At 42.0% G+C, this 26,175-nt stretch overlaps 1 protein-coding gene across 13 annotated transcripts in view; it reads left to right on the forward strand.

Moving 5' to 3' along the window:
- Positions 1–26,175, forward strand: part of LOC101843260 (RNA-binding protein 14) — a 109,333-nt gene that overhangs the window by 9,961 nt on the left and 73,197 nt on the right. For 3 of the 13 annotated variants that reach the window (XM_005064040.4, XM_040750028.1, XM_040750031.1), the window contains exon 3: positions 200–1,087. In XM_005064040.4, coding sequence (XP_005064097.1) covers positions 200–407 — 208 coding nt within the window. In that variant the 3' untranslated portion in view covers positions 408–1,087. The other 10 variants (XR_001196327.3, XM_005064041.4, XM_005064042.4 and 7 more) reach the window with 10 other exon arrangements.

The following is a 26,175-nucleotide window of genomic DNA, read 5'->3' on the forward strand; positions in this document are numbered from 1 at the left end:
AGGGCTTGGTTTCCCACTGATTGAACCCAGGTTTGATTTCTTGGCCTGGATAGGATGATGAGCCTTCTGACAAGGAAACCAAATGGTTTGAGACAAATCTGATAACGCCCTCCCTGTCCCCAATGGCATCTCCCCTAGGCCCACCTGGAGCCTTCCCCTCAACTGTCTCATTCACCAACTGTCTTCTTCTCTCGACTAGGTATGGTTCCGACCGGCGTTTAGCCGAGCTCTCTGATTACCGCCGTTTATCAGAGTCGCAGCTTTCGTTCCGCCGCTCGCCGACAAAGTCCTCGCTGGATTACCGTCGCCTGCCCGATGCCCATTCCGATTACGCACGCTATTCGGGCTCCTATAATGATTACCTGCGGGCAGCTCAGATGCACTCTGGCTACCAGCGCCGCATGTAGGGCCATCCTGGGGATGGGGCGCCACAGGAAGGGAGAGAGAGGAAGAGGTAGGGTAGGGTGCAGACCCAGGTTATCACCACCCTGTCTTCATACCTCTCCCTATGGTGGTTTTTCATTCCCTCCCTCTACCATGTGGGCCTTCCCCAGGAGAGGACCCTTTTGTGTTTGGCAGTAACCTGCTTTGTTTTCTTTGCCTCAGCAGCACATCTTGCTACTGGCTTTAGATCTGTGGTTTTCCCTCTACCCTGCCATCTCCCCAGAATGGGTATTTCTTTTATATTTTTATTTTTTTCCTGGCTCCCTTTTATTTTTCTGCGCGATACTTATGGTTGCCTGGAGGGTGATAAAACCTGCAGCTAAGGTCGGGCGGCGCGTTTTTCTTTTTAGATGTGAGGGAGGCCAGGAAAGGGTTACTTTAACCATTTCCTATGGGCCAAACTATGCCAGCAGTCCAGGGGGGGGCCCTGATTGTCCTCTGTAGAGACTGTTGAGACTGAGATCCTGTTGGGACAGTCAGTTGGTATGTGTCCAAATCCCTGCTTACCACTGAAGTTTTAGCTGATGGTGACTGGCATAGTCCCAATTCCCTATCTGCCCAAGTAGGTGGTGTTAGAAACCTTAATTTTTTTCTCTTTTGTATGGACTACAAATAAAACTTGGGGCGATTTGTGGTTTGGAAACCTGGTTGTCATTGTCTTGATTGCACTCAGTGTCAGGTGAGCCAGTTTGACATCCAGGAAGACATGACAGCTAGAAGAAAGGCAGCCGGAAGACCCAGAGTGGGTACGGAAAGGTGCTTGAATGTGGGATTAGAATGATTCTTAAGTACCCAATGGGATTCAGCTCATTATCGTCTTAAATAGCATGCCATCTTTACAACTGGAGAGTTCAGACCAAGTGGTTGAACTTTCTTAACCATCAGTTTCAGTCGGTCACATCAAATTCAGTAAACAATGCCCATTTTCCTCTGCTTATGTTTGACTGATGTCCATGACTTTTTCCCAGTTCAGGAAAAAAGCAAAAAGCAAAAACTATGATCTAGCAGGATGGTTCTGGCTGGGATTGGGTAATGGGCTGCTGCAATGTTGACAAAGCTAATGAAGGCAGTAGGCTTGAGTGAGTGTTGAGGCTGGGACCTGGGAAAGGAGCCATAGTGGGGTGGGGGTGATGTCATTATCCGGCACTGCCCTGTGGTTGGAAAAATGAGGGACAAGGAAAATTTGAAGCATATTGGGCATTCAGGCCAATCCTGGTACTTCGCCTGTTGAACTTCACCACGGAGCATCCGTCCTGTGTCCTGCCAACCTCGGTCATCACAACACCTGCGACTCCTTTTCCCTGTCTGCATCTGTTATGATTTTTAGATGTCTTCTTGCTGGGTTTATATCTGAGGGTGTTATAAGACATACTCATGAGATGGGGCTGGGGTGCAAACATAATCAAGTAGGAATACTGAGAATTGAAAATTCTTTTGCTCTGAGCTTGTCTGGGAGAGGGGTGGAAGATCTGGGCAGTTTCAACCAGGGATAAGATGGAGGCTTGAACTTGCTGGGTAAATGAATGAAGACTGGTTCAGTGGACTGATAACAGAAACCTGATACTCTTTGGGGAAGGGTGCTTAGGGACTTTTGGGGACCTGCTGGATTAAGATGCCTTAGCAAAAGGAGGCTGTGCATGTGTGCGTGTGTGTGACTGCAGCTGCCAAATAGATTGGGTGGGTGTGTTGTCTGCCTCCTTTATTGGCTTCATAGGAACTTGGCTGTGACAGTAGCTTGCCCCAAACGTCTTCTTCCTTCTGCCCATCATGTAAAAATATGCCTCAAAATCACAAGTTCTTATTTGTGGCTAACTGGAATCAATCTCAGGAAGTCTTGGGGTCAGAGCTCTTTTATTTGCTTCTCTTTCTGCTCATCGCCTCGCCTTCAGGTGCTTTGCTGCTCATTTTCATTCCTCTGCAGGCATGGGGTAGAATGGGAAGATGGGGTTCTTGATACTTTTCTCTGTGATGGTAGAATGATCTGAGGGCTAAGTTACAGACTCGGCGTGACTACTTTGGGGGGAACAGAGTGTTGAATGTAGGGCTGGGATTGTGGCCTATGTATTTGCAGTATTTCTTTGTCATTTTTCTTTTTCTCCAGTCCTTGTTCTGCCACAGTCAAAATTTCATGGTTCCTGCAAAAATCAAAAATTACCCCCCTCCCGAAAAACCAGCTTACTATGTTCCCAAGGCCAGTGTTGAACCCAAACTCTTTAAGTGGTTTGTCTTTTTGAATAAGTCTGTTGGCCATCTTTAGATCTTGTTGCCTTGTTGCCTCAGCCCTCAAGATTCTCATTCAAGTCAGAAGGAGCTACAGAGCTACATTTGTCATTTTCTTTCTCTTGCAGATTGTTTAAAAACGTTTTCTTTTTATTTAAATTATTCATATGTGTTAATTCTCTAACCCACTCATTCATACTTTGCTTTTTATAGATTTCTGAGTTTCAGGTTCTTATAACTTGGGGAAATTTGGATTTGGTGAATGGTCAGACAGAAATGAGTGTTTTTGGGAAACGGATTTTCATCGTATCTTCAGAACATTCAACTTCTACACATATTACCTCTTTACCTTTGCCACATTTGAGAAGTTTTTATTGTTTTATTCCTGGAACAAGATTAAATAGAGGCTTCTAGCCTTGTCAGCCAGCCTTCTTCCGAGGTTTGGCTTTTGTTTTAAATTATGTTGGGTAGCCAGGGGTTCCATTTCTTGAAATTGAGGTGGTAATGAGAGACTGCCAATGAGGAGCCAGTCTCTAGAAGTGTGCTACTTTTCTAATATCTCTACATATAGCCCCGCCTCCTGCGACCTCAAATCCCCAGTTAAGCTGTGTTAGAGTCCCTCCATAGTCTGTTGGTCTCATTTGTCCTATCAAGCCAAGTCAGTGGACAGTAGAGTAGCATGGATGGGTACAGTCATAATGGAAATATTATTTAATAGAAGTTTGGGTAATAGAGTAATATAGCACATGGAAAACTAATATTTACATTATGTTTTAAAAAGATGCTACATTGAGACTTTTTCTTCTGAAAGCTCTAAAGTTGATTTCAGGTCTATCTCTGAGTCATTTGAAATGTGTATCTATAAAGCTTGAGACAACAGTGCTTGGGAGCTTATTCTTGGTTGACCAGAGATCTCTACACTGATAAGTAGGACCTACCCCAGTGAACTACTTAGAGTTAATAGGCAATGCTAGGCAAAGGGTAGATTGAAGAGAAGAGGATATGTCAATGGCTAGAGAATACTTTTTTTTGAGATGGGATTTGATTTGAAAACTTGGTACTGAGAGTTCTCTAGTAAGACTTGTCTCAGGTTTGAGTTTAAATCTTGGCCCTACCTCTTAGCTGTGTGATAATTGGACATGTTAGTACTTCTGCCTGCCTTGTTTTTTTTTGTCATCCAATAGATATTTTTTTTCTTTTTTTAAATTTGAGACAGGATGTCACTGTGTAGCCCTGGCTGGCCTGGAATTCAATAGGTAGATCAGGCTGACTTCAGAATCAGCTATTTGCCTGCCTCTGTCTCGTGAGTACTATAATTAAAGGTATGCACTACCATTCTCAGCGTCTTCTTTTCGTCTTTAGTTTTTTGAGACAATGTCTTTGCCTGTCTGAGGTTGGTCTCCCAACTCCATATGGAGCTGAGGATGACCTTGAATTCATATCTTTCTGTCTTTACATCCCAAGTGCTATGTTTACTGACAGCTACTACCATGCCCAGTTTATATGGTGCTTGGGACTTGAATGACTCTAGGGACTCCTTCCTGGGAAGCACTATATCAGCTGAACTGTTACTCATCCAACAATGATCATGGTTCTAAGTATTTCATTAAAAGTCATTTTTTTAGCCAGGTGTTGGTGGAATCTCAGCACTTGGGAGGCAGAGGCAGGTGGATCTCTGAGTTTGAAGCTAGGTCTACAGAGCAAGTTCCAGGACAGCCTCCAAAACAATACAGAGAAACCCTGTCTCCAAAAAACAAAACAAAAAGAGTCATTTTTTTTATTAACCAACTCAGAAATGTAAAATAGTTTTTGGTACTAAAGTTATCACTAATTTTTATATGCTAATGTTCATTAAAACCAGAATGAATTGCCTCTCTTGTGATTATTATTCCATATTAGTGTTGGAAATAGTGAGTGAACATATGACAAATGAGTATATTGTAATCAGTTACTAAGTTTCATCCCTCATGGCTACAGACATGACTCATTGGTTGAGTGCTTTCTGCTCTTGCAGTGGGACTTGGGTTTGGTTCTTAGAACCTACTTGGCAGCTCACAACACTTAACTCAAGTTTTAGAGCATCTGGTGCTCTCTGTGGGTCCTGTACATACATGGTACACATGAATTCTCACAGGCTCACACATACACAGAAAGAAATTCATCTTAATAATGAGCCATTAGAATTTGGGGACACTGAGATGACCTAGTGAAGCACTTAGTTGTGCAAAGCACATGGGATATAGGTATGAATGCAGCACATACAAGTCATTGAAATCTAAATTTTTGCTGTGAGTGGTGCATAGCAGTAGCTTAAGCTACTAGACCATACCAGTTTTAGTCTCTGGTGACACTATTTTGTGTTCACGGATCACATTCTTGATTATGGAAAATAAAGAAGTTTGAATGTGAGGGGGTAGAAGTAGTATAGCTGACAGTGGGATTGGAGTGGGCACACTTGGTTTCAGTCAGTCTGTTGGCGCCCTGTGAACATCCTTGAAGGATACTGGTTTTTAATTTGAACCTTTGTCAAACTTGTAACTCATTTTTTGGACCAGGGACCAGTTATTTACTAGAAGTGTAAATTATTAGATGGATATATTATTGACTTGTGGCTATAATTCTATCTAGCACTAGAAAGGCTGAGGATTTTTTATTTTTTGTCATGCTGCTGGTGAGTGAACTCAGAACCTTTTTTTTTTTTTTTTTTTTTTTTTTTTGGTTTTTACGAGACAGGGTTTCTCTGTTTTGTTTTGGAGGCTGTCGTCCAGCCCAGCCTCGATCTGCCTGCCTCTGCCTCCTGAGTGGTGGGATTAAAGGCGTGCGCCACCAACACCCGGCCAGAACCTTCTTGCTAGGCAGGTATTCTGTGACTGAGCTACATTCCCTAACCCTGACAGACAAGATGATTTAAAAATAGTATTCCAGGACAGTGAAATGGTTCAGGCAGTGAAAGTGCTTCTGTAGGTATGATTATAGATAAGGTAGAGGGTTTAATTAGGTACCTTAATTTTTTTTTCTTTTTCTTTTTTTTTAGGAAAAACACCAAGTTTATCTGTGAGTAAGCTGTGTGAAGACACTTGGTCTATAGTTAACCTCTTTGCCTAAGGTTTCATTTTGCTTTTGTCAACGTTATGATGACTTGATTACCAGATTTTGTTTTGAAAGAGATTGGAACTTTATTCTAGGTAGTGATAAGAATAAGGGTATACGCTTAACAACAGTACTGATAACTTTTTCCTTGAAGTACTGGGGTTCTAAACTAAGGACTTTCACACTGGGATTCTAAACTAAGGACTTTCACACACATGTTAGACTCTTATCATTGAGCAATATACCTCTCCAGCCAGCATACCTGTGTCCCAAGATCTTAACATGATAAGTTATCTCATGCATTGGTTTCTTAGTCAACAAATATTTGAATGTCTTTTATGTTACCAGAGTAGTTCCAACATTGAGGGTATATAATATGGAAAAATGAACAAGGTAGAATTTCAAGTGATAGTAATTATTTGCAAAAGTAGCATGAAGTGATGAGTTACAAGGTTGGGTCCATGCCTTTAGATGGGAGTGGCCAGTGAAAGATCTGAAGAATTTTCTATTCTGAATAGCTAGGGATGATAAAAGCCAGTCTTTATCTGGAGGGCTGATCAAGAAAACTGAGAATGTAGTGAGAACCAGGTTGGGTAGATTGTTAGGCCATGAAGAAGTTTGAATACACCCACAGTATCAAACTATGTAGGCTTGGTTAGCCTGAAACTTGGAATGTAGACCCCAGGCTGGCATTGAACGTGCAGAGACTCAATTGCCTCTTCCTCTTATGCACTGGTATTGCCTAGTCAACTAATAGATTTCAAAAACCAAGGAGGTGATTTCAATTTGGGGGTTGGTCATAGGGTGAGGTCTGGTAGTCCTAATGCCTGCACACGGACATGAATTGTGATCCTTGAATTGTTACCAGTCTCTTACTTCGAACCTGTAGAGATTCTAGTTTAGTAGATGAATTGGCCTTGTATGCTATAGCAAGGTTTTCAGGGATTTTAGTATAAGAAAACCTAGAGGATTGAACTGAGAGAAAAGGATTTCTGTACCATATGCATTTCTGGATGCATATGAGTTGTGGGAAGGAAGGTAGTGTTAGACCTCCTCAGAAAGGCCCAGTGAAGGACAGTAGAATTGATTATATTGATTACTGATCTCAGGTGACTTTTATTTAGGCTCAAGTGCATCAGAGTGAAATGAACCATGGCTTTTTTTTTTTTTTTTTTTTTTTTTTTTTTTGAGAGGGTTTTTCTGTGTAGCCCTGGCTATTCTGGAACTCAGTCTGTTCTAGGCTGCCCTAGAACTCATCTGGCTTTGCTTCCCGAGTGCTGAGATTAAAGTCATGAGCTGTCTAGCTATATTTTAACTTTTTTAAAAAACACATTCCCCTCTCCTTTTATTATTATTATTTTTACATTCCAATCCCAGGTCCCCCTCTGTCCTCTCCTCTTGCTACCCCCTCTCTTCCCACTTCCTCCCTCACCCTACCTCCCATCTGCTCCACAAGAGAGGGCCTCCCCTAGGAAGCCTACTAAGTCTGTCCCATCATCTTGTTGAGGCAGGTATATTTTAACTTTTTTTTTTTTTTTTTTTTTTTTTTTGGTTTTTTTTTTTGAGACAGGGTTTCTCTGTGGCTTTGGAGGCTGTCCTGGAACTCGCTCTGTAGACCAGGCTGGCCTCGAGCTCACAGAGATCCGCCTGCCTCTGCCTCCCGAGTGCTGGGATTAAAGGCGTGGGCCACCAACGCCCGGCTATATTTTAACTTCTTAAAGATAACTTTTCCCGAGGCTGGATAGATAGCTCAAAGGTTAAGAGCACTGGCTGTTCTTCCAGAGGTCCTGAGTTCAATTCCCAGCAACCACATGGTGGCTATAATGAGATCTGCTGCCCTCTTCTGACCTGCAGGGGTACATGCAGACAGAACACATAATAAACAAATCACGGGCGTTGGTGGCGTACGCCTTTAATCCCAGCACTCGGGAGGCAGAGGCAGGTGGATCTCTGTGAGTTCGAGACCAGCCTGGACTACCAAGTGAGTTCCAGGACAGCCTCCAAAGCCACAGAGAAACCCTGTTTCGAAAAACCAAAAAAAATAAATAAAATAAATAAACAAATCTTAAAAAAAGATAACTTTTCCCCTATTTAAATTGACTGGTTTTCTGCCACTGAGTTAGGCTTATTTTCTGTCTTCTACTTTTTGTTTTAAGGTGTGTTTAAGTTTTGGGTGGTAGTATGCTGTTTGTGTTATTTCACCCCTGACCATCCTGTTCTCACGAAGTTACTCTGCTTTCTGCCTATTCATGTTTAAGTTATCCATTCAGCACTTTTCCCTTTTATCCCTGTCTTCAAAATCTGCTTTGCAAAGGGTCATAACAAAAGTTGCTCATTGAGTATGGGATTCTGTGAAACAGCCAGTGGGTGAGAAAAATGTGATGAGGGAATTAGACCCTGTGAAGAATGTTCGTTTGTACTTATTTACAGCTGATTGTGACAAAGCCTATTCTAAGGTCAGTTCTAGGGAGTTTAAATTTAAAGCTCTGGTTGATGGCACCCAATAAAACAAAACCAAACCAAACTTTTGCTGTTCCCGTTTTTGTGTTTTTGTTTTTTGTTGCTTTCCCCCCCTCTCTCTTGGGGTGAGGTTGGGATGGGGATCAGTTTTCAGTTTTCGTGTTTACACACCATTTTTGGGCGGCGGGAGGCAGTTACCTAGAGGGATCTTTAATGCCAGCGCTTCCTAGATCTCTGGTGGCTTATTTCTGGGTCATTACACCGTAATTGTAGCTGGATCTACGAACTGTTTGGAAGTTCTTCTACTACCTAGTCTTAATTTCTGGGTAGTTTATGGCACTCAGGAGGGCTAAAGTAGAAATTGCCCAATGTGGACACAGGTTGATTTTAAGTAGGAGCGGGCGCTTGGCTATTTATTGCCAGAGGTCTATGTAGGCTGAACCAAGGTCTGTGTAAACTGGACGGATGCAGCATCCATGATGAGGGGGGTAGTAACGTTCAGTTGAGAAGGGATGCGAAATCTTGGAATAGAGGACTGAATTCTGTTAGGGTGTGCACGTGGAAATGGTGGAATATGCAAGTTGTAAAAAGTTGAGGTCATGAAGCTACTAACTGCTAAACTGAGACTCTAGCTTATTCTGCCTAATGGCGGGCCGCACTTCGAAGAAACCCACGTTTGTAGCTCCTCCCTCACATGGACCTTTTGCCCAATCAGCGGCTTCGGTTTCACTAGGCTGGGTACTCATTGGCTTTCATATAAAAGCTCCGGGTTACTGACGTTTCCACCTCTTCCTGGCCTCTCAGGTAATTGGCGTTCGCGGTAACCAATCAGGAAGAGGATCGCCGGGAACGCCAGCCTTTAACTTTACCGAACGTCCAATCCCTTGGTAGGTTCACCCCTCCCCTTTCTACCCAGAGTCACTGCTGTGGCCGCCGCCATTTTAGCATTTTGTCAGAACCTTCCGCGCTGCGAGGAGGAGGACCTGCAGATTTCCATGTGGTGAGAGACTCCAAGTCCTCCTACTGTGTTCGTTACTCAGTTAAAACTTAACCGACTTCCTTGGGCGTCAGGGTTTTTCTAGTGGGGTCGCGGTCTGCGCCCCTGTCACTGAGAGCTGACCTCGGTCCTCGACTTTGTGCGGTAAGCCTGAAGCAGCCTTCCCCCAAGTCCCCACCCCCAGTCTCTGGAATACCTTCCTTTTGTCCACTTTATCCTCTAGTTTATTCACTTTCCTATTTAGGGGTTTCCGCCTAGATAACGATTAGATTTAGAGATGAGAATTTCTCATGCCCCAGGGCATTGTTGCCTCATTAATCTATAGCACCCATCTTTGACCAGGCAGATTTTCGTTCTGTAGGAGCTTCATTGTAATGATGTATCTCCCAAGAGGATTTCCCTTACTGGGGCACTTTTCTGTATTTCCCATACTTTTTGTCTGGTTGATACCAGTGTTCACTATTCCTAAGGAAAGGTCTAAACTTAGCTACTGCAAGGCCCACGTTTCCAGAAACAGTTGCTAAGAAAGGAAGAGCTAATTAAAGTCTAATGGTTAGGATCTTGTTTTCTAATTGTCATCATAGTGCGCTGAAATGCTCAGTGTATGTAGCTTTCGTTTGTACTCAGAAATTACAGCCCTATTTTCCTCTGGGGCAGGGGATGTAACCCAGTGGCAGAACTCTTGCCTGTAATTGCTGTGCTGTATTGTAGATTTGATGCCCGGCAACACAAAAGACTGCCCTGTTAGAGACCTCTTGTGGGGAGTATAGCAGGCACTCTTGTTGAACTTCCCATTGGTTATTGTTTGGAGATGTGTGAGTGTAGGCACACCCATAAGATTGTTTTTTGGCATAATATACTAGAGGAAAAAGAGGTGATAGCAGTGATCTATGTATATCTCTATCTATCTTGTCTATCTATCTGGTAGTTGCTATGGACTTAGGTCTTCCTTTGAAAATCTTGTCATTTACTTTCAGGCTGTGGAGATGGTGAAGCTGTTCATTGGAAATCTGCCCCGGGAGGCCACAGAGCAAGAGATCCGCTCACTCTTCGAGCAGTACGGGAAGGTGCTGGAATGTGACATCATTAAGAACTATGGCTTTGTGCACATAGAGGACAAGACGGCCGCTGAGGATGCCATACGCAACCTGCACCACTACAAGCTGCACGGAGTGAACATCAATGTGGAAGCCAGCAAGAATAAGAGCAAAGCCTCAACCAAGTTGCATGTGGGCAACATCAGCCCCACTTGTACCAACCAAGAGCTTCGGGCCAAGTTTGAGGAGTATGGCCCAGTCATCGAATGTGACATCGTGAAAGATTATGCCTTTGTACACATGGAGCGGGCAGAGGATGCAGTGGAGGCCATCAGGGGCCTTGACAACACAGAGTTTCAAGGTGAACCACTTTCTTTTGGTGGTAGAGAGCTCAACACAAGGTTATTAGGAAGAAATTGCATGAGTAAAGAAAGGGTTTGGGATAGAAAGCTTTTTGCTGCCTGATGGTGAGAGATGCATTTCTTCAGCAAATTTTTTTATGTTTATTCATTATTGTGTGTGTGTGTGTGTGTAGAGAGAGAGAGAGAGAGAGAGAGAGAGAGAGAGAGAGAGAGAGAGAGAGAGAGAGAGACATAGCATGTATATGGAGACCAGAGAATAATTTGGGAGGAGGGTCTGTGCTCTCCTGCCTTGTGGTCCCAGGGATGGAACTCAGGTGGTCAGGCCTAGCTGACAAGTCAGATGACAAAGGCTTCTTTGTCCAGTCCATTGACCTTCAGAACGAATGCAGGAAATGGGTGATGAATTTCTTAAAATGGAGAATGGGCCGGGCAGTGGTGGTGCACGCCTTTAATCCCAGCACTCGGGAGGCAGAGGCAGGCGGATCTCTGTGAGTTTGAGGCTGGGCTGGACCGATAGCCTCCAAAACAAAACAGAGAAACCCTGTCTCGGAAAAAAAAAAAAAAGGAGAATGGTGGTTTTGGAGGGAAAAAAACACAGTTGGTTTTCATTTGTAACCTTTAAGGCTTTTGAGCCTGTTCTGAAATCCTTTCTCTCTGCCCCGCAGTGGTGGTGGTGCACGCCTTTAATCCCAGTCCCCAGGATGCAGAGGCAGGCCAATCTTGAGTTCAAGACCAGCCTGGCTTATAGAATGAATTCCAGGACAGCCAGAACTATTTCACAGAGAAACCCTTGGGGGGAAGAGATCATTTCTCTGAAGACTTTGTCTTCTTTTTCCGTCTTTTACAGAGCAAAGTGCTTTACTCTGATTTTACTTGACTCAACACAGCATCACCATTGTGTTGCACTCAATAGAGGGAAATCTAGAGAAAGCAACATGTAAGAATTTGGGTTAAGCTTCCCTCTTGTCCCAGTTTTTTTTTTTTCAGTAAAAATAACAAGCTTTTGAAAGGTTGTGGCTCTAGTTAATTTTGCTTTGCACCTGTGCCAAGGAGTTACATTTTGAAAACCACTTAGAATCAAAAGACTGATTTTAAGAATCTAGTGAAGGAGGTATTGGGATTTGGAGCAATAAATGGCATGTCTTCCAGTCAGTTTCATGTGCATGTGTGACTAGATTGGTTTAGACATCTGGGGGGGGGGTTGGGTGTTATTGTGAAGCCCTGGTTAGCTGAATTGTTTTTGTGCCCTGAGGGCAGCTTCGGTGTTGATGTGGACTATCGATTGATTTGGAAGGTATTTAGTTTTATTTTAAGATCAAAACTTTCTTGTCAAGAGTGGCATTTAAAAGACTGTTGAATTGCCAGGTGAACTTTCAACTCTTCCCATGATTTTAGGTTCCAAGAGTCAAACAGTTTTTCCTAAGGTTCTGACAAACTTCGAATTTACAGCATGATCCTGGAACTCATAGCTGTATTTCTTAAGGGGGAAAATACACACACACAGATTTTGAAATATTTATGTGTGGCCTACTGAAGTCAGAAGAGGGTGTCAGATCCCTTGGAACTGGAGCCAGGTGGCTGTCAGCCATATGATGATATAGGTACTAGGAACTGAACTCAGGTCCTTTGGAAGAGCAGAAAGTGCTCTTAACTGCTGAACCATCCCACCAAACCCATAACTGTATTATTTCCCCCTTCAATCTTTAACTTTATGTGTGTTGCTTGAGTGTGGTGTGTGTGGTGTGTATGTGTACAGCATGTGTGCAGATTCCCCCCAGAATTATATTTCAAACCTGGGTTCTGGCTATATTAACACAAAGTAGTGCTGGTTCTTTTTTACAATACTACTTTTGTTGAACAGTGCTTTACTGTCACCTTTGTTTATTTCCCTTAAATTGAACCTGAGAGTCTGATGACACCTCTCCTCTTCCCTCCCTCATGTGATAAGTGCCCTGTGTCATGGGCATTACTGTGTGTTACTAAAAATGTCACAGGTCTCTCTGGTCTAGTTTGCTTTCCGTTTTTAATTGGAAAGCTGGGAGTTATTTTGTCAACAACTTAATTGGAAGCAGCAAAGACTTTTTGTGGAGGGTTCTGTATAATACTTGGTTTTAATCACAAAACAGGTGGTGTCTACTGGTGGCTGTTACGTGTGTAAGGGGAAGAGAGCGTGGTGGTTTGAGGGCAAATATTATAACTGGGTATCTGAAACTCGGGGGCTCTGATGCTAACCTATGTTTAGTTAATTTTATACTATATCCCTTAATGTCATGTTTCTTAAAAATATGGTGCTAAAGATGGAGTCCAGGGCTATCCACCTAAAGTGTTCTGCTACAGAGCAACAACTGGAGGCCATTTCTTAGCTTCCTTTCTTTATATACCCAAGTTAGGCTCAAGGCATTTTTCTGCCTCTAGCCTCTTCTAGGTGTGTGTTCCCCAAGCCCCAAGCATTTTTCTTTCTTTTGTGGTGTGTGCAAGTATGTGAGTGATTTTTCAAGACAGGGTTTCTTAGTGTAACAACAGCCCTGGTTAGACTAGGCTTCAAGCTCACAGGTCCTCCTGCCTCTGCCCTGAGCACTGGGGACTAAAGAAAGTTCTTTTTATGAGCCAGGCGGCGGCGGCCCTTAATCCTAGCACAGGGGAGGCAGTGTTTGGCCCCAGCCTGGTCTACAGATCGAGTTTCAGGACAGTCTCCAAAGCTAGAGAAACCCTTTCTCAAAAAACAAAGAAAAAAAAATTTGTGTTGAGTCATGGTAATTTACCTGACTGGTCTTTTCCCTTTCAGGTTATTACAGTTGGGTATATTCTCTTTTTTGCTTGCTTACATGAAGGAAATGTGAGTTTAGATTTAAAAGAGTCAGTTCCTTTTTGGAACTCCAAGAGTCAACAGACTTATAGATTAGGGCATTTATCAGTGAGTGACTCTGTCTTAAATGTGTTTGTTGCTTGTTTCTTAGTTGCATTTTTCCCCCTAATTTGTTATGTCCTAAAGTTCCCCTACCCCGGGGAAATGTCAGGGTAGTCTATTATGGCCTGTAAATAACTAATTGCCTATCTTTGTTCTTTTGATGATCCGCAGCCTAGATTTATTAAGTTTACCTGTTTACCTATTTTGTTAGGATAGAATTTTGACTTTTCATGTGAAATTATTTATCACTCTGCTGCTAGAGAACCCATCCTTCTAGTCATTTTTTAAAATTGTTTATTTTTTATTTTTATTTTTTTATTTTATTTTTTGTTTTTCGAGACGGTTTTTCTGTATTGTTTTGTAGGCTGTCCTGGAACTTGCTCTGTAGACCAGGCTGGCTTTGAACTCACAGAGATCTGCCTGAGTCTGCCTCCTTTGTGCTGGGATTAAAGGCGTGTGCCACCAATGCCTGGCAAAACTTTATTTTTATTTTATGTGCATTGGTGTTTTGCTTGCATGTCTGTGTGAGGGTGCCAGATCTCCTGGAATTGGAATTACAGACAGTTGTGAGCTGCCATGTGGGTACTGGAATTTGAACTCAAGTCCTTTGGTAGAACAGTCAGTGCTGTTAACCAGTGAACCATCTCTCTAGCCCCCCCCAATTATTTTTACTTTTTTTTTTTAAATGAGTGTTCGTCTCTGTGTGTGTGTGTGTGTGTGTGTGTGTGTGTGTGTAGGTATGTAGCTATGTGTAACACATGTATGCTCGGTACCTTGGAGGCCAGAAGAGTTACAGGTAATTGTGATCTCCCATGTGAATGTTGGGAATAGAACCCGACTTCTGGAAGAGTAGCCAGTGATCTTAACCACTATGCTATTCTTCCAGCCCCCTTCTCATCTCTTTAATATACATGTTTGGGTGCATTAGAGTCATTACATTGTAAAGAATTTGCTGTATTTAGATTGTTTTTTAATTCATTTGCCAGTAAAATTCTTTGACATTATTAGAAATTTCTTAGGTGAAAGATTGAGAATTTAGTTTTAACCTTTATTGTAAAAGTTGCTTCTTTTATTTTATTAGGGCTTTTAGAACTGTTTTTCAATTTCAGAATATCAATTGTGAGTTTCAAAGAAAGGCTGTGCTTTGAAGCATGTTCTTGATTTTGATACAGGCTTGTATGTAACTCAGATTGGGCTCAAGTTTAACCATCCTCTAACCTCACTGGGGTTAGGGTGTGCTACCATGCTCAGATTTTTCATCTTTACTCTTAAAGGAAAAAGCACTGTAACTCTGCCACTCTCGTGCAGTTTGTTTCACTAACACTGTCGGTTATTCTTTGTTCCTTTCTTGTCCTCTTTTATTAAAATGCACTTCCTGTGTATATGTTGACAGCTTGCCCAGTTTTCTTTTGATCCTCTGACTGGAAACTCAAATTGTAGATAATCCCTACTAGGATGATTATTAAAAAGAACAGTTTTAAGAGAAGACTTTCATCTTGTGTCGTGTCCCGCCCCCCCCCACTTTCTTAATTCATGACTATTCCAAAGATTTAGTTTGAAACATGGCTGCCAGGCTCAGCTTTGGAACAAACCCTGATCATTCTTAAGTGATGGTAACTTTAGCATCTCTTTGATTTGGGGTATCCATGCATAAAATGGGCTCGGTAGGTTTTTTTTTCTTAATGCAATCTTGATTTAAAAGATGGGTAAGTCAGATTTTTGGAGCACTTTTTAGTTTTGAGTTTCTTTTGTATTGGGCCATTGGGGTAGCTGTTTGTCTAGTTACTTAGCGGTGGATAAAATCTCTCCTGTTTGAGCAAGAGTAGAGTTCTTAGATAGTAAGCCGGTGTTGATAGCTATAATATTTCTTCTTCATCTGGTTACCCTTTGCTTGAAATCAGGTCATTTATACTGGGTCTATATGTTGGGCTTCTCCCTTCCCCAAAGAAAATACTTTTGACAAATTTTCATAAACCAGGAGTTTTTTTTTTTTTTAGGTAAAGCCATTGCTGTGACCAGTGGCTGGGGTAGGGGCTTGGGCTATTACTTCGTGATAGCAACCCTTCTTGCGTCTGTTTCTTCAAGGCAAACGAATGCACGTGCAGTTGTCCACCAGCCGGCTTAGAACTGCGCCCGGGATGGGAGACCAGAGCGGCTGCTATCGGTGCGGGAAAGAGGGGCACTGGTCCAAAGAGTGTCCAATAGATCGTTCGGGCCGCGTGGCAGACTTGACTGAGCAGTATAATGAGCAATATGGAGCTGTGCGTACGCCTTACACCATGAGTTATGGGGATACATTGTATTACAACAACACGTACGGAGCGCTCGATGCCTACTACAAGCGCTGCCGTGCTGCCCGGTCCTATGAGGCAGTGGCAGCTGCAGCTGCCTCTGCATATAACTATGCAGAGCAGACTCTGTCCCAGCTGCCACAAGTTCAGAACACAGCCATGGCCAGTCACCTCACCTCCACCTCTCTTGATCCCTACAATAGACATCTGTTGCCGCCTTCAGGAGCTGCTGCTGCTGCAGCAGCTGCTGCTTGTACTGCAGCTTCTACTTCATATTATGGGCGGGATCGGAGCCCCCTGCGTCGCGCTACAGGCCCAGTCCCCACTGTTGGAGAGGGCTACGGTTACGGGCATGACAGTGAGTTGTCCCAAGCTTCAGCAGCCATGCGGAATTCCCTGTACGACATGGCCCGGTATGAGCGGGAGCAGTATGCGGATCGGGCGCGGTACTCAGCCTTTTAAAGTTTGAGGTGAGAGTGGTGGGGTGTCCTCTGTTGGTTTTGCCATCCCTCCTGTAGCCTCAGAAGGCTTGAATTAGGCTGCTCTGCTTGCTTGCCTTCTGTAGGGCTAATGTGAAGTTACTAGCATGGTTCAGTTTATAGACAAGTCCTTAACTGCTTAAGTATGAAGTAAACATCCTTTGTTCTTGTGCCTATTTTTCCAGGACTTCTAATAGTGGGAGTCATTCTCATTGTATTTGTGTCTGGAACAGCAAACAATGGTGTACTGGTGAATCTTGGGTCAAATCTGTGTGCTGTAATTGACCCGGGACCCAGACATTCAGACTTAGGTGAGCTGCTTCTCAAGAGTCTGTTGAGTTTCTTAGCTGTGTGGTATTAGTTTTTTTTTGTTGTTGTTGTTGTTTTTTTTTTTTTTTGAGTTTGCTGTATTGCATTATGCTGTGAAAGGGTTTGATAGGATCACTAATGTAAAGTTCATAACTAGTTAACTGATTATTATTGTTCAAGTCCTATGAAAACCTACAAAATGGCATCATCTTAATCTTGAATATTTCTCAAAGGTTTCTCTTAGGCATTTAAAGAACTTAGTGATAAATTGAGGCAGAGAATAGTAGAAAACATTTCTCATAGAGTAAGGAAGTGTGGCATGAACTTAAAAGTTGAACTTAGCTGCCCAGTTCAGCTTCATGTGCTTAAGAGTCCATTTTTTATCTTTTATTCTATTGCGTTATACTCTCTTACTGTATTCAAATTTTTAATTTTTGACCCTGGGTTCGACATCTTTAGATTAGGGTAATATGGCAGTGCAAGTTTACATGCATACCTGTGTTTATTCCTTGGTAATAGTGGCATCGAGGCTTAGGAACTTTATCATGAGCATATCACTTCTTCATCTTCCCATTAGTTAAGGACATTTAATACTCAACAACTTTACCTGACCATGACAGTCTCACTTTGTAGCCTAAGTTGACCTTGAACTGCGGCAATTGTGCTTCAACCCTGAGTGCTGAGATAGGTGTTTACCACCACGGTGGTGCTTCTGTTTTGAATGCATTCTCTTTTGATGTTTCTGTCAGCTTTGGGCTCTAGGTTTTTGAGATTGCTGTTGTATTTGGGGTACTTTTCAGTTCTTTAATTTTGAGGAGCCCTACTGTGTTCCTGACATTGTTATAGACCCTAAATCTTGTATACAGAATCTTTGTCATCTTTCATATTAAGGCAAAAGGTATGTGGCTTGCCCAGGTTCATTGGCTGGTCCAAATGACTGGTTGGGTTCATAGATTTGGATTGTGCTAGAAGAGAAACTTGAGTGACTTGAAGTAGCTTACACATTCTCCAGTGCCTTCTTTTAAAGGTTGGATATATAAACCTTCAAACTTGTTCAGTTGATGCAACTTTTTTCTAGTTCTTGAGTGATACTGTGTCCTTGTTAGTAATTCTTAGGTTGAAACATACTGTTGACTTTTTACCTCAGAGGCTAATTGGAACTTTCCTGTTTCTCTGTTCTCTGAATTTTTGGAATTAACTTCTCTTGAGAATGCTAATAATGTTAACATCAAAATTAATAGAATGTCTTCGCCTACTATCATGAAAAATTTGCTGTTTAATTTGGAGAAAGGCCTTTATTGAGGGACTGTTTAGCCTTCCCAATGATTCTCTGATCTTCAGACTGTTCTCATTTTAGAAATTATGTTAATACTAGGGAAGGGTTCAAATAAACTTGAAAGTGAGTATCAAGGTATGACTTTGTAAGATGTTCTTTGAAGTTTCTAAGTGGGAAAGCGCTTTTGAGCTTTGCTGTAAAGCCCCTCTACTGTGCTCTCTTTCAGGTGGGATGTGTGTGGGCTGAAATTCCGAGCTGCGGTTGTGCATGAGAATACACCCTTCGTGGTACCCCATCTCCGGGACGTTCTCGGCTCTGTGCATTCAGTCCCTCAGGAACCATGGACCTTAATTTACCTTGTTAAGTTCAGACTTTCTTCTTCCTATTCTCTATCCTGCTCAATTTCCTGTTCTCCTGTTTATTCTTCTGTAGCTTCCCATTCATGTTCTGTTCTCCCAGCATGCCTCCTCTGCAGAAAACTGGTGGTGGCTGTGCTGTCTCTTCCCTGCCTTCTGACTGTAGTGGGTATTGGATTTGGGAATGACCTTGCTGAGAATCACTGCTCCAGGTTTTCTTTTTTTGGCCCAAAGGCTAGTCCTAGAGATTTGGATCCCTTTCCAGTGAAATAAATGGTTTTTCAAATTAGGGTATGTGTGCTTTGACAAAGTTCTTATTTGGACTAGTTTCTGGGTTTTTTGTTTATTTGCACCCTGAACAGAAGATGGGGCATGTTTAAAGTGTAAGCTACTTAACTTTGGGTGAGTAACACTGTAGAGGTTTAAAAAAAATTTTTTTTAAATATCAGATAGGACCTATAGGTAATAAAGGGAAAAGAGGTTATGCAGAAGAATTCAAGTAGGCATCCTTGTTTTAATGAAGACATTTCCTAATGTTCCAATTTTTGTTATAAAGCCAACTTACTAGTCACTTACTTTGAGAAATAATCATTGTGTATACTTGTAACTGGTGTTAACACTCAGTCAATTTATCTCCCTTATTTCCAGGAAAGAGGTGAAGGTTTGAGGGAAATGAGGTAGCTTTCATCTTTGGGAAAAATGATGGTATGGCTTCCACCAGAGTGTATTTTACTACTCCATTGGCCAGTACTACTTTGTGGTGCATTTCACTATTCATATGGTTCTGCTGAAATCAAAAGTCTACATGAATAGTTCCACAAGCATCTCATAGCTTGTATTTAATGACTTCAGATGAGAGGTATAAAGGGCCTAGCAGCTCTTTTAATAAGTCATTGATAAACTTACTATCAACTGTTAGGACAAGTGTTTGAATGCATTGAGGAGCCATTGTTTTAGTGTTAAATGTTTTTATTACAACAGTTTGCCTCCCATGTTTTAGCATATATAGGGCCATGTCTCAGAATCATTTGCTTGGCCAGTACTGAGTACTGTTTCATACCAGGCATGCTTTTAGTGAAGGGGTCAAAATGATAAAGATAGGAAGTAAAGATGGTAAAGGGGCCAATATTGACTTGGGTGACTTCACATTTTTCTGCTAACTGCTTCTATTCCATTGATTCATTCTAATTTATAGATGGCTGGGATTGTGACAGCACTCTGTAGACAGGTAATTTTTTTTTTGATGTGAGACTCTGCTAGGTGATTGCTCTTCAGTCTTTCCAGGAAAAGTTTTTCTTAGCAAGTTTTTCCTTCTGGGCTGAATTGTTTTCTTTGCCACTGCTGCCTGTCTTAAAAAGGTTCATAGCTATTCTGGTCCCTTTTTCTTTTAATGAATAGATCTAATTACTGTTGTGCACATAGAGTTTTAACATAATTTTTTGATGTGAAGGTTGGGAATAGCAAATCTTCAGTGTGGAGACTTAGTATTTGTTGATTCAACAATTTGAGGGTACTTTCAAAGAAGGTGACCCAGGTGTTGGGGATTTTAGAGCTTTTTTGTAGAGTGGGTAGAAATAAAAGAAACCTCAAGCCAGGCTTTGTGACATGTTCATTTGATGTTAACTCTTAGCACTTGGATCTGGGTGTGATGGCACATGCCTTTTATCCCAGCACTTAGGAGGCAGAGACAGATGGATCTCAGAGTTCAAAACCAGCCTGGCCTACATATTTATTTATTTATTATGAATGCAGTTTTTTTATCTGTGTACATGCCTGTACCCACCTTAGGAGAAGGCATCAGACCTCATTATAGATGGTTGTGAGCCACCATATGGTTGCTGGGAATTGAACTCAGGACCTCTGGAAGGACATGCAGTGCTCTTAACCTCTGAGCCATCTCTCCAGCCCGGTTTAGAGTAGACCTGGGTGATTTTTCACCATGTTGCTCAAGTGGTTTGTCCTGCCTCACCTTCTGAGTAGTTGGGGTCAAAAGTGTTGCACGATACACTGTGCTCTGCTTTTAACATTATTAAAACATGCAGAGTGATTAAAGCTTACCTGACTCATTGTTTTAAGTTCCTATAACAGCCTAGCTGGTGAAAGCATTGTTTTCATCACTCAGTCTATGTGGCTCAGAGCTTTTTTTTTTTTTTTTTAATAAAAGATGTGCTTTTGCTGTGTACATACCCAGACTGACTTTGAACTCTGTAAATAAGTAAAGGTGCTTATTGCCAAGCCTGATGACCTGGAACCCACAAATGTGTACTTCGGTACACATGCGTGCACAAAGGGGGAACAAGCTGTTAGCTGAGTGTGATGGCATACTGTTGTTAATATCAGCAGCATGTAATCTCTTGAAAGCTGAACTCTCTTGAAAGCAAGGACTAACCTTGCTGCATAATATGATTCAAACAAAAATCTATTCATTGAATTGCTGGAAAACTCTTAGGAAGTATAATGGGAAAATAGTGAATTGAAAATTACAAGTCAGGACTGATGATGTAGCTCTGTTGATAACATACTTGCTTATCCTGCTCAAAGCCCTGGCCCTGATCTCTAGCACTTTAGAACACTGTGTGCACTTACAAAGTCTAGCACTGGGGAGGTTGAGGCAAGAGAACCAGAGTTCTAGGTCATTGCAGCTACATAACCAGTTAAGAGCAGTGTCAACCTTCCTAATGCTGTGGAACTTTAATACAGTTCATGTTTTGGTGACTCAAACCATAAAAATAATTTTGCTGTTACAAATTGTAGTGTAAATATGAAGGATATCTGAAATGTAACCCTTGTGAAAGGGCTGTTGTAACCCCTAGGCGTTGCAACCCATAGGTTGAGAACTACTGAGTTAGAGGCTAACCCAAACTATGAGACCCTGCCTCAATAATTTGCAGAAACTGAATATAACTGATTTCAAGCATTAGAGTGGCTTGAAATTATTTTGGTCTTTTTATTTACGAGACAGGGTTTCTCAGTATTGTTTTGTAGGCTGTCCTGGAACTCGCTCTGTAGACCAGGATGGCCTCGAACTCACAGAGATCCACTTGCCTCTGCCTCCCGAGTGCTGGGATTAAAGGCGTGTGCCACCACTGCCCGGCTGGTCTTTTTTTTTTTTTTTTAAATCACTTTGTTTTAATTGCATTGCAGTTATGAGCTGCTATGTGGGTGATGGGAATTGAACTCAGGTCCTCTGGGAGAGTAGCCATGCTCTTAACCACTGAGCGCTCTCCAATTATTTTGGTCTATGTTTCCAATCAAGTGAGTGAGTATTCCATGAGGCTGCATTGTTGTGTAAATAGTACTGGTATCACCTCAGGAGTCTATTTTAAGAAAACTGTTTTAATGTTAAACACGTTTTCCTGCTGGGCGTTGGTGGTGGACGCCTTTAATCCCAGCACTCGGGAGGCAGAGACAGGCGGATCTCTATGAGTTCGAGGCCAGCCTCGTCTACAGAGTGAGTTCCAGGACAGCCTCCAAAACAATGCAGAGAAACCCTGTCTTGTAAAACCAAAAAAAAAAAAAAAAAAAAAAAAGTGTGCACCAACGTGTTCAGCCTCATCTTTTTTAAAGTTTTAAATTTCGTGTTTATGCTGGGTGGTAGTGGTGCACACCTTTAATCTCAGTACTGGGAAGGTAGAGCCAGGCAGATCTCTGAGTTCAAGATCAGCCTGGTCTACAGAGCAAGTTCCAGGATAGCCAGGGCTGAAACCTGGTCTTTGTTACTCTTTCATCCTGTTTGGAACAAAACCGTTTCTATATATATTCATTTTATTTTATTTATATTAAAGATTTGTTTATTACTATGTATATAGTTTTCTGTCTGCATGTATGCCTGCAGGCCAGAAGACGGCACCAGATCTCACTACAGATGATTGTGAGCCACTGTGTGGTTGCTGGGAATTGAACTTAGGACCTTTGGAAGAGCAGTCATTGCTCCTAACCTCTGAGCCATCTCTCCAGTCTGTAAAACTTTTTCTTTCCAGTCATCCCTTCAATTGTTTTGTTTTTACATTTATTTATTGTATGTATGGAGTGCTTGCTTGCTGCGGCTATGTGCGGAGATCAGAAGGCAGCTTCCAAGAGTTGGTTCTCTCATGGGTTCTGGGGATGGAACTCAGGTTGTCAGGATAAGTGGCAAGTGCTTTAGTGGCTGAGCCTCTTCCTTCATTTTTTCAGAACCTATTTTAATCCAGGCTCTGTCTCTACTATTCCAGAGTTAGTTTTGCACTAAGCCATGTCATGTTTGATTATAAAAGACTTAATCTTGAGCCAGGCATTGGTGGCACACACCTTTAATCCCAGCACTCGGGAGGCATAGACAGACTGATCTCTGTGAGTTTGAGGCCAGCCTGGTCTACAGAATGAGTGCCAGGATAGGCTCCAAAGCTACACAGAAAACCCTGTCTCGAAAAGCAACAACAACAAAAAAGACTTAAATCTTATTCCTGTTCTGTTTGTTGTACATATTAAGGACAGTAAGTAAAATTGAAAATTAGGATGTATAGCATTATAGTACATGCTAGAGTTAGAGGATGTGGAGAACTTAAACAGTGAATGTATGTCCATGATTTTAGATTGTAGGTAAGGTTTAAAATGAGAGGCAAACAGATACCTGGAGAGAGAGTTGTAGGTAAGATAGCTTTAGCAGAGGCTCCAAAGTTAAACTGTAAGGAGGAAGGTAACAAGAATGGTCAAGAAGGCAGGGATGAGACTGCTCATTTCAGGCCTTTAAAAAAATAGAATGAATTTGTGTCGGGGTCATTTCTCTGTTGGGGGGGTCTTAAGCAGATTAGTAATGTGATGTAAATTTAAAGAAAAGTTGGTATTGAGTAATCAACTCAGTACCTTGTGCATGCTAAGTATAATTTCCCTACCACTGAGATACATACATCTCCAGACTTTAAGACAAGGTCTTCCTGCCACTAAACCCAGTCCTACATTTTTTTGTTGTTTTCTCTCCTCTCCCTCTCCCCCTTCCCCCCTCCTCCCTCTCCCTCTCCCCCCCTCTCTCTGTGTGTGTGTGTGTGTGTGTGTGTGTGTGTCTGTGTCTGTGTCAAAGTCAAACCAGCAGTAGCTTTCCCTTCCCACTCATGGGCTTTTGACTTGATGAGAATTGCCTTCTGTGTAGTGGTGCTCTAATCCAATCAGAAAGTGGTTGGTTGTCCTCATGACAGAACTCATGCCATTATTGTACCAGTATGCATATTTTGGTTGGCAAATAAATGTAACACACAGCTGAATGAGCCTGCTGATTACTTTTCTCCCCAAATGGTTTTGAACTCATTCTGTAACTGAAGATTACTTACACTTCTGATCCTCTTGCCTATACTTCTTTAGTGCTGAGACTCACAGGCCCATTGCCTTAAACTTGACTTAATTCACTTTATTTCATACAATGCACTATACTAGATTCTAGTACTGGTCAATATATTTTGACAAACACACATTAACAAGTGATGCTGGCAGTCACCACAATCAAAATGAAGATCACTTTTGTCTACAAACTCTTGTGGTGCTTTAAAGTAGTTAATCTTAGCTTTAATATACTTGTATCTTGGGCATTTCTAATATTTTGACATTTTCCATTATTGCTTGAAACATTACTTTGCCTTCCAATCTCTTCTGAGTTTTATCTTCCCCTTTCTAACCTCTTGATATAGGAGACTCCAGAACTCTTATATTTTGTTCCTTGTCATCTTCCTGTTTCCAGCACTCATACGTGATACAGTGAATTCAAGGGCTAGCTATATTCAGAAATTTGTTTATATCTCCAGCTCAGATTCTCCTGGAAAAACTTCAGAATTCCATCTTATTGTTCATTTGACATTCTTTTTTGTGTGATGTTTCAAATATGACTCTACAACTCATAACTAAATTTCTAGTATTCCCTTCAGTATACACCCTCCTGTATCCTTCCATGTTAGTTGATAGTGGCTGCATCCTTCATTCAGAACAAAGCATTGGTGGTGGCCTGGGGAGAAATCCAATAGAAGCCGTGAGGTGGTACCACACACCTTTAATCCCAGCACTTGGGAGGCAGAGGTAGGAGGATCTCTGGGTTTGAGGCCACCAGTGTGGTCTACAGAGTGAGTTCCAGGACAGCCAGGGCTACAACAGAAAGGAGGAAAAGTACAGGTCCACTCTACCATTGGCATCCTAGTCCATAGCACCAGCTATTCACACTACAATAGCCAAAATACAGTTGTTTGTTTTTTGTTTTGTTTTGGGTTTTTTTTTTTGTTTTGTTTTATAAGACAGGGTTTCTCTGTATTGTTTTGGAGGCTGTCGGTCCAGCCCGGCCTCAAACTCACAGAGATCCGCCTGCCTCTGCCTCCCGAGTGCTGGGATTAAAGGCGTGCGCCACCACCGCCCGGCTAAAATACAGTTTTTCTAATTAGATAATCTCACAACCCTGACCACTAGTGACAACACGTAAGGGTTTTTTGTTTTTTAAATATATGTAAAGTCTATCCCAGGGCCCTAGAAGATCCTTTTTGTTTTGTTTGTTTTTTCTACCCTGTTTCAGGCATACTACACACTAATTTAGGTTCCCTTTCCAATGTTATACCACTTCATGTCCCACAGTTAAGAGACTATTCTGCATTCTCAAGTATGTATTTCCTGGGGCTGGCAAGTGGGTAAAAGCTCTCCCTCGTATTTGAGTTAGTACCAAGACATCTGGGACATATTTATAACTCTTCTTTGCAGACAATAGTCCTCAGTAAATCTTACTGGTTGTTGAGAAAAAAGAGGAATAAGAAAAGATAAGCCAGACTTACTGGTGTATGCCTGTAATCTTTAATTCTCATGAAGCTAAGGTAGAATGATCAAGGGTTACCTGAGTTATATGAAGTGAATTCAAGGCCAGCCTAGGAACTTAGAGGTTTCAAGCCTATGACTCTGTCTGAACAAGCAGAAGAGTACTTGGCATATGGCATAGTAAGACACTAGATTTAGTCCCTGTATTTTACCAAAGGGCAGTGGGAATCTCCCTATTTTTTTTTTTTTCTGTATGGCTCCATTTCTGCTGTGACTTTTGACAATGTCTAAAGGCTACCAGTGTGCCTAGAGTGTATATTTTGTGGTACTTGCCCAATTTCTTTGTTTACTCATTGACCATTCTCAGAAAACTGAGACAGGAAATTCTCTGCCATAAAAAAAATATGCCCCAGTGTCTACTACTGAGCTCCAACCACACTGTAAGTCTAATTTATTTCCTGCAGCACATAAAATGGGCAATTGCTAGTAAATGTTTTATAGAAACTATCCCTTGAATATACCACCCCTGCTTTTTCTACCCCAACTGGCTCATTTCCTTTTTTAGACTATGTTGTGCGTGCATTCGTGTGTTGCCCAAGGAGGCCAGAAAACAGAGGGTGTTAGATTCCCTGGGACTGGAGTTAAAGATTGTTGCGAAATACCATGAGGGTATCAGGAATCAAACTTAGGTCTTTTGCAAAAGCAGCCAGTGTTCTTTCAGTTTATCTTTGTTGCTGGTGGTGGTAGTGGTGACAGCAGTGTCCATGTAGGTTCTGGCTGTAGATCAGCTCTCTGTAGATCAGGCTGGCCTTGAACTCACAGATTCTCCTCCTTTGCCTCTAACATGTAGAATTAAAGGTGTGTACTATTTCACCTGGCTAAAAAGCAGCCAGTGCTTTTAACTGCCTTAGCATCCATTTGTTATGCAAAAGAAACCCACGTGACAGTTGAGGGCCAGATTCTGAATTTTGGAGTGGTACTACAGGACTCGAGGATGGTCACTTTTAGGCTAGAATCGTCTCAGCCAGCCAATGAGTTTAGGAGTTTAGTAACCTAAAGCCAGTGTAAGTTTACCCCTTGTATCTAGTACTTTGGAAACTTGAGGATTGCCACAAATTTGATCTTAGCCAAGTCTACAAGTAAGTTCCTGAGATTGAATAGAAAGGTGGAAGTATCTCCTAGGAGTGCTC

This window comes from Mesocricetus auratus, unplaced genomic scaffold (genome assembly GCF_017639785.1).
Source record: "Mesocricetus auratus isolate SY011 unplaced genomic scaffold, BCM_Maur_2.0 Super-Scaffold_4256, whole genome shotgun sequence".
Lineage (NCBI taxonomy): Eukaryota > Metazoa > Chordata > Mammalia > Rodentia > Cricetidae > Mesocricetus > Mesocricetus auratus.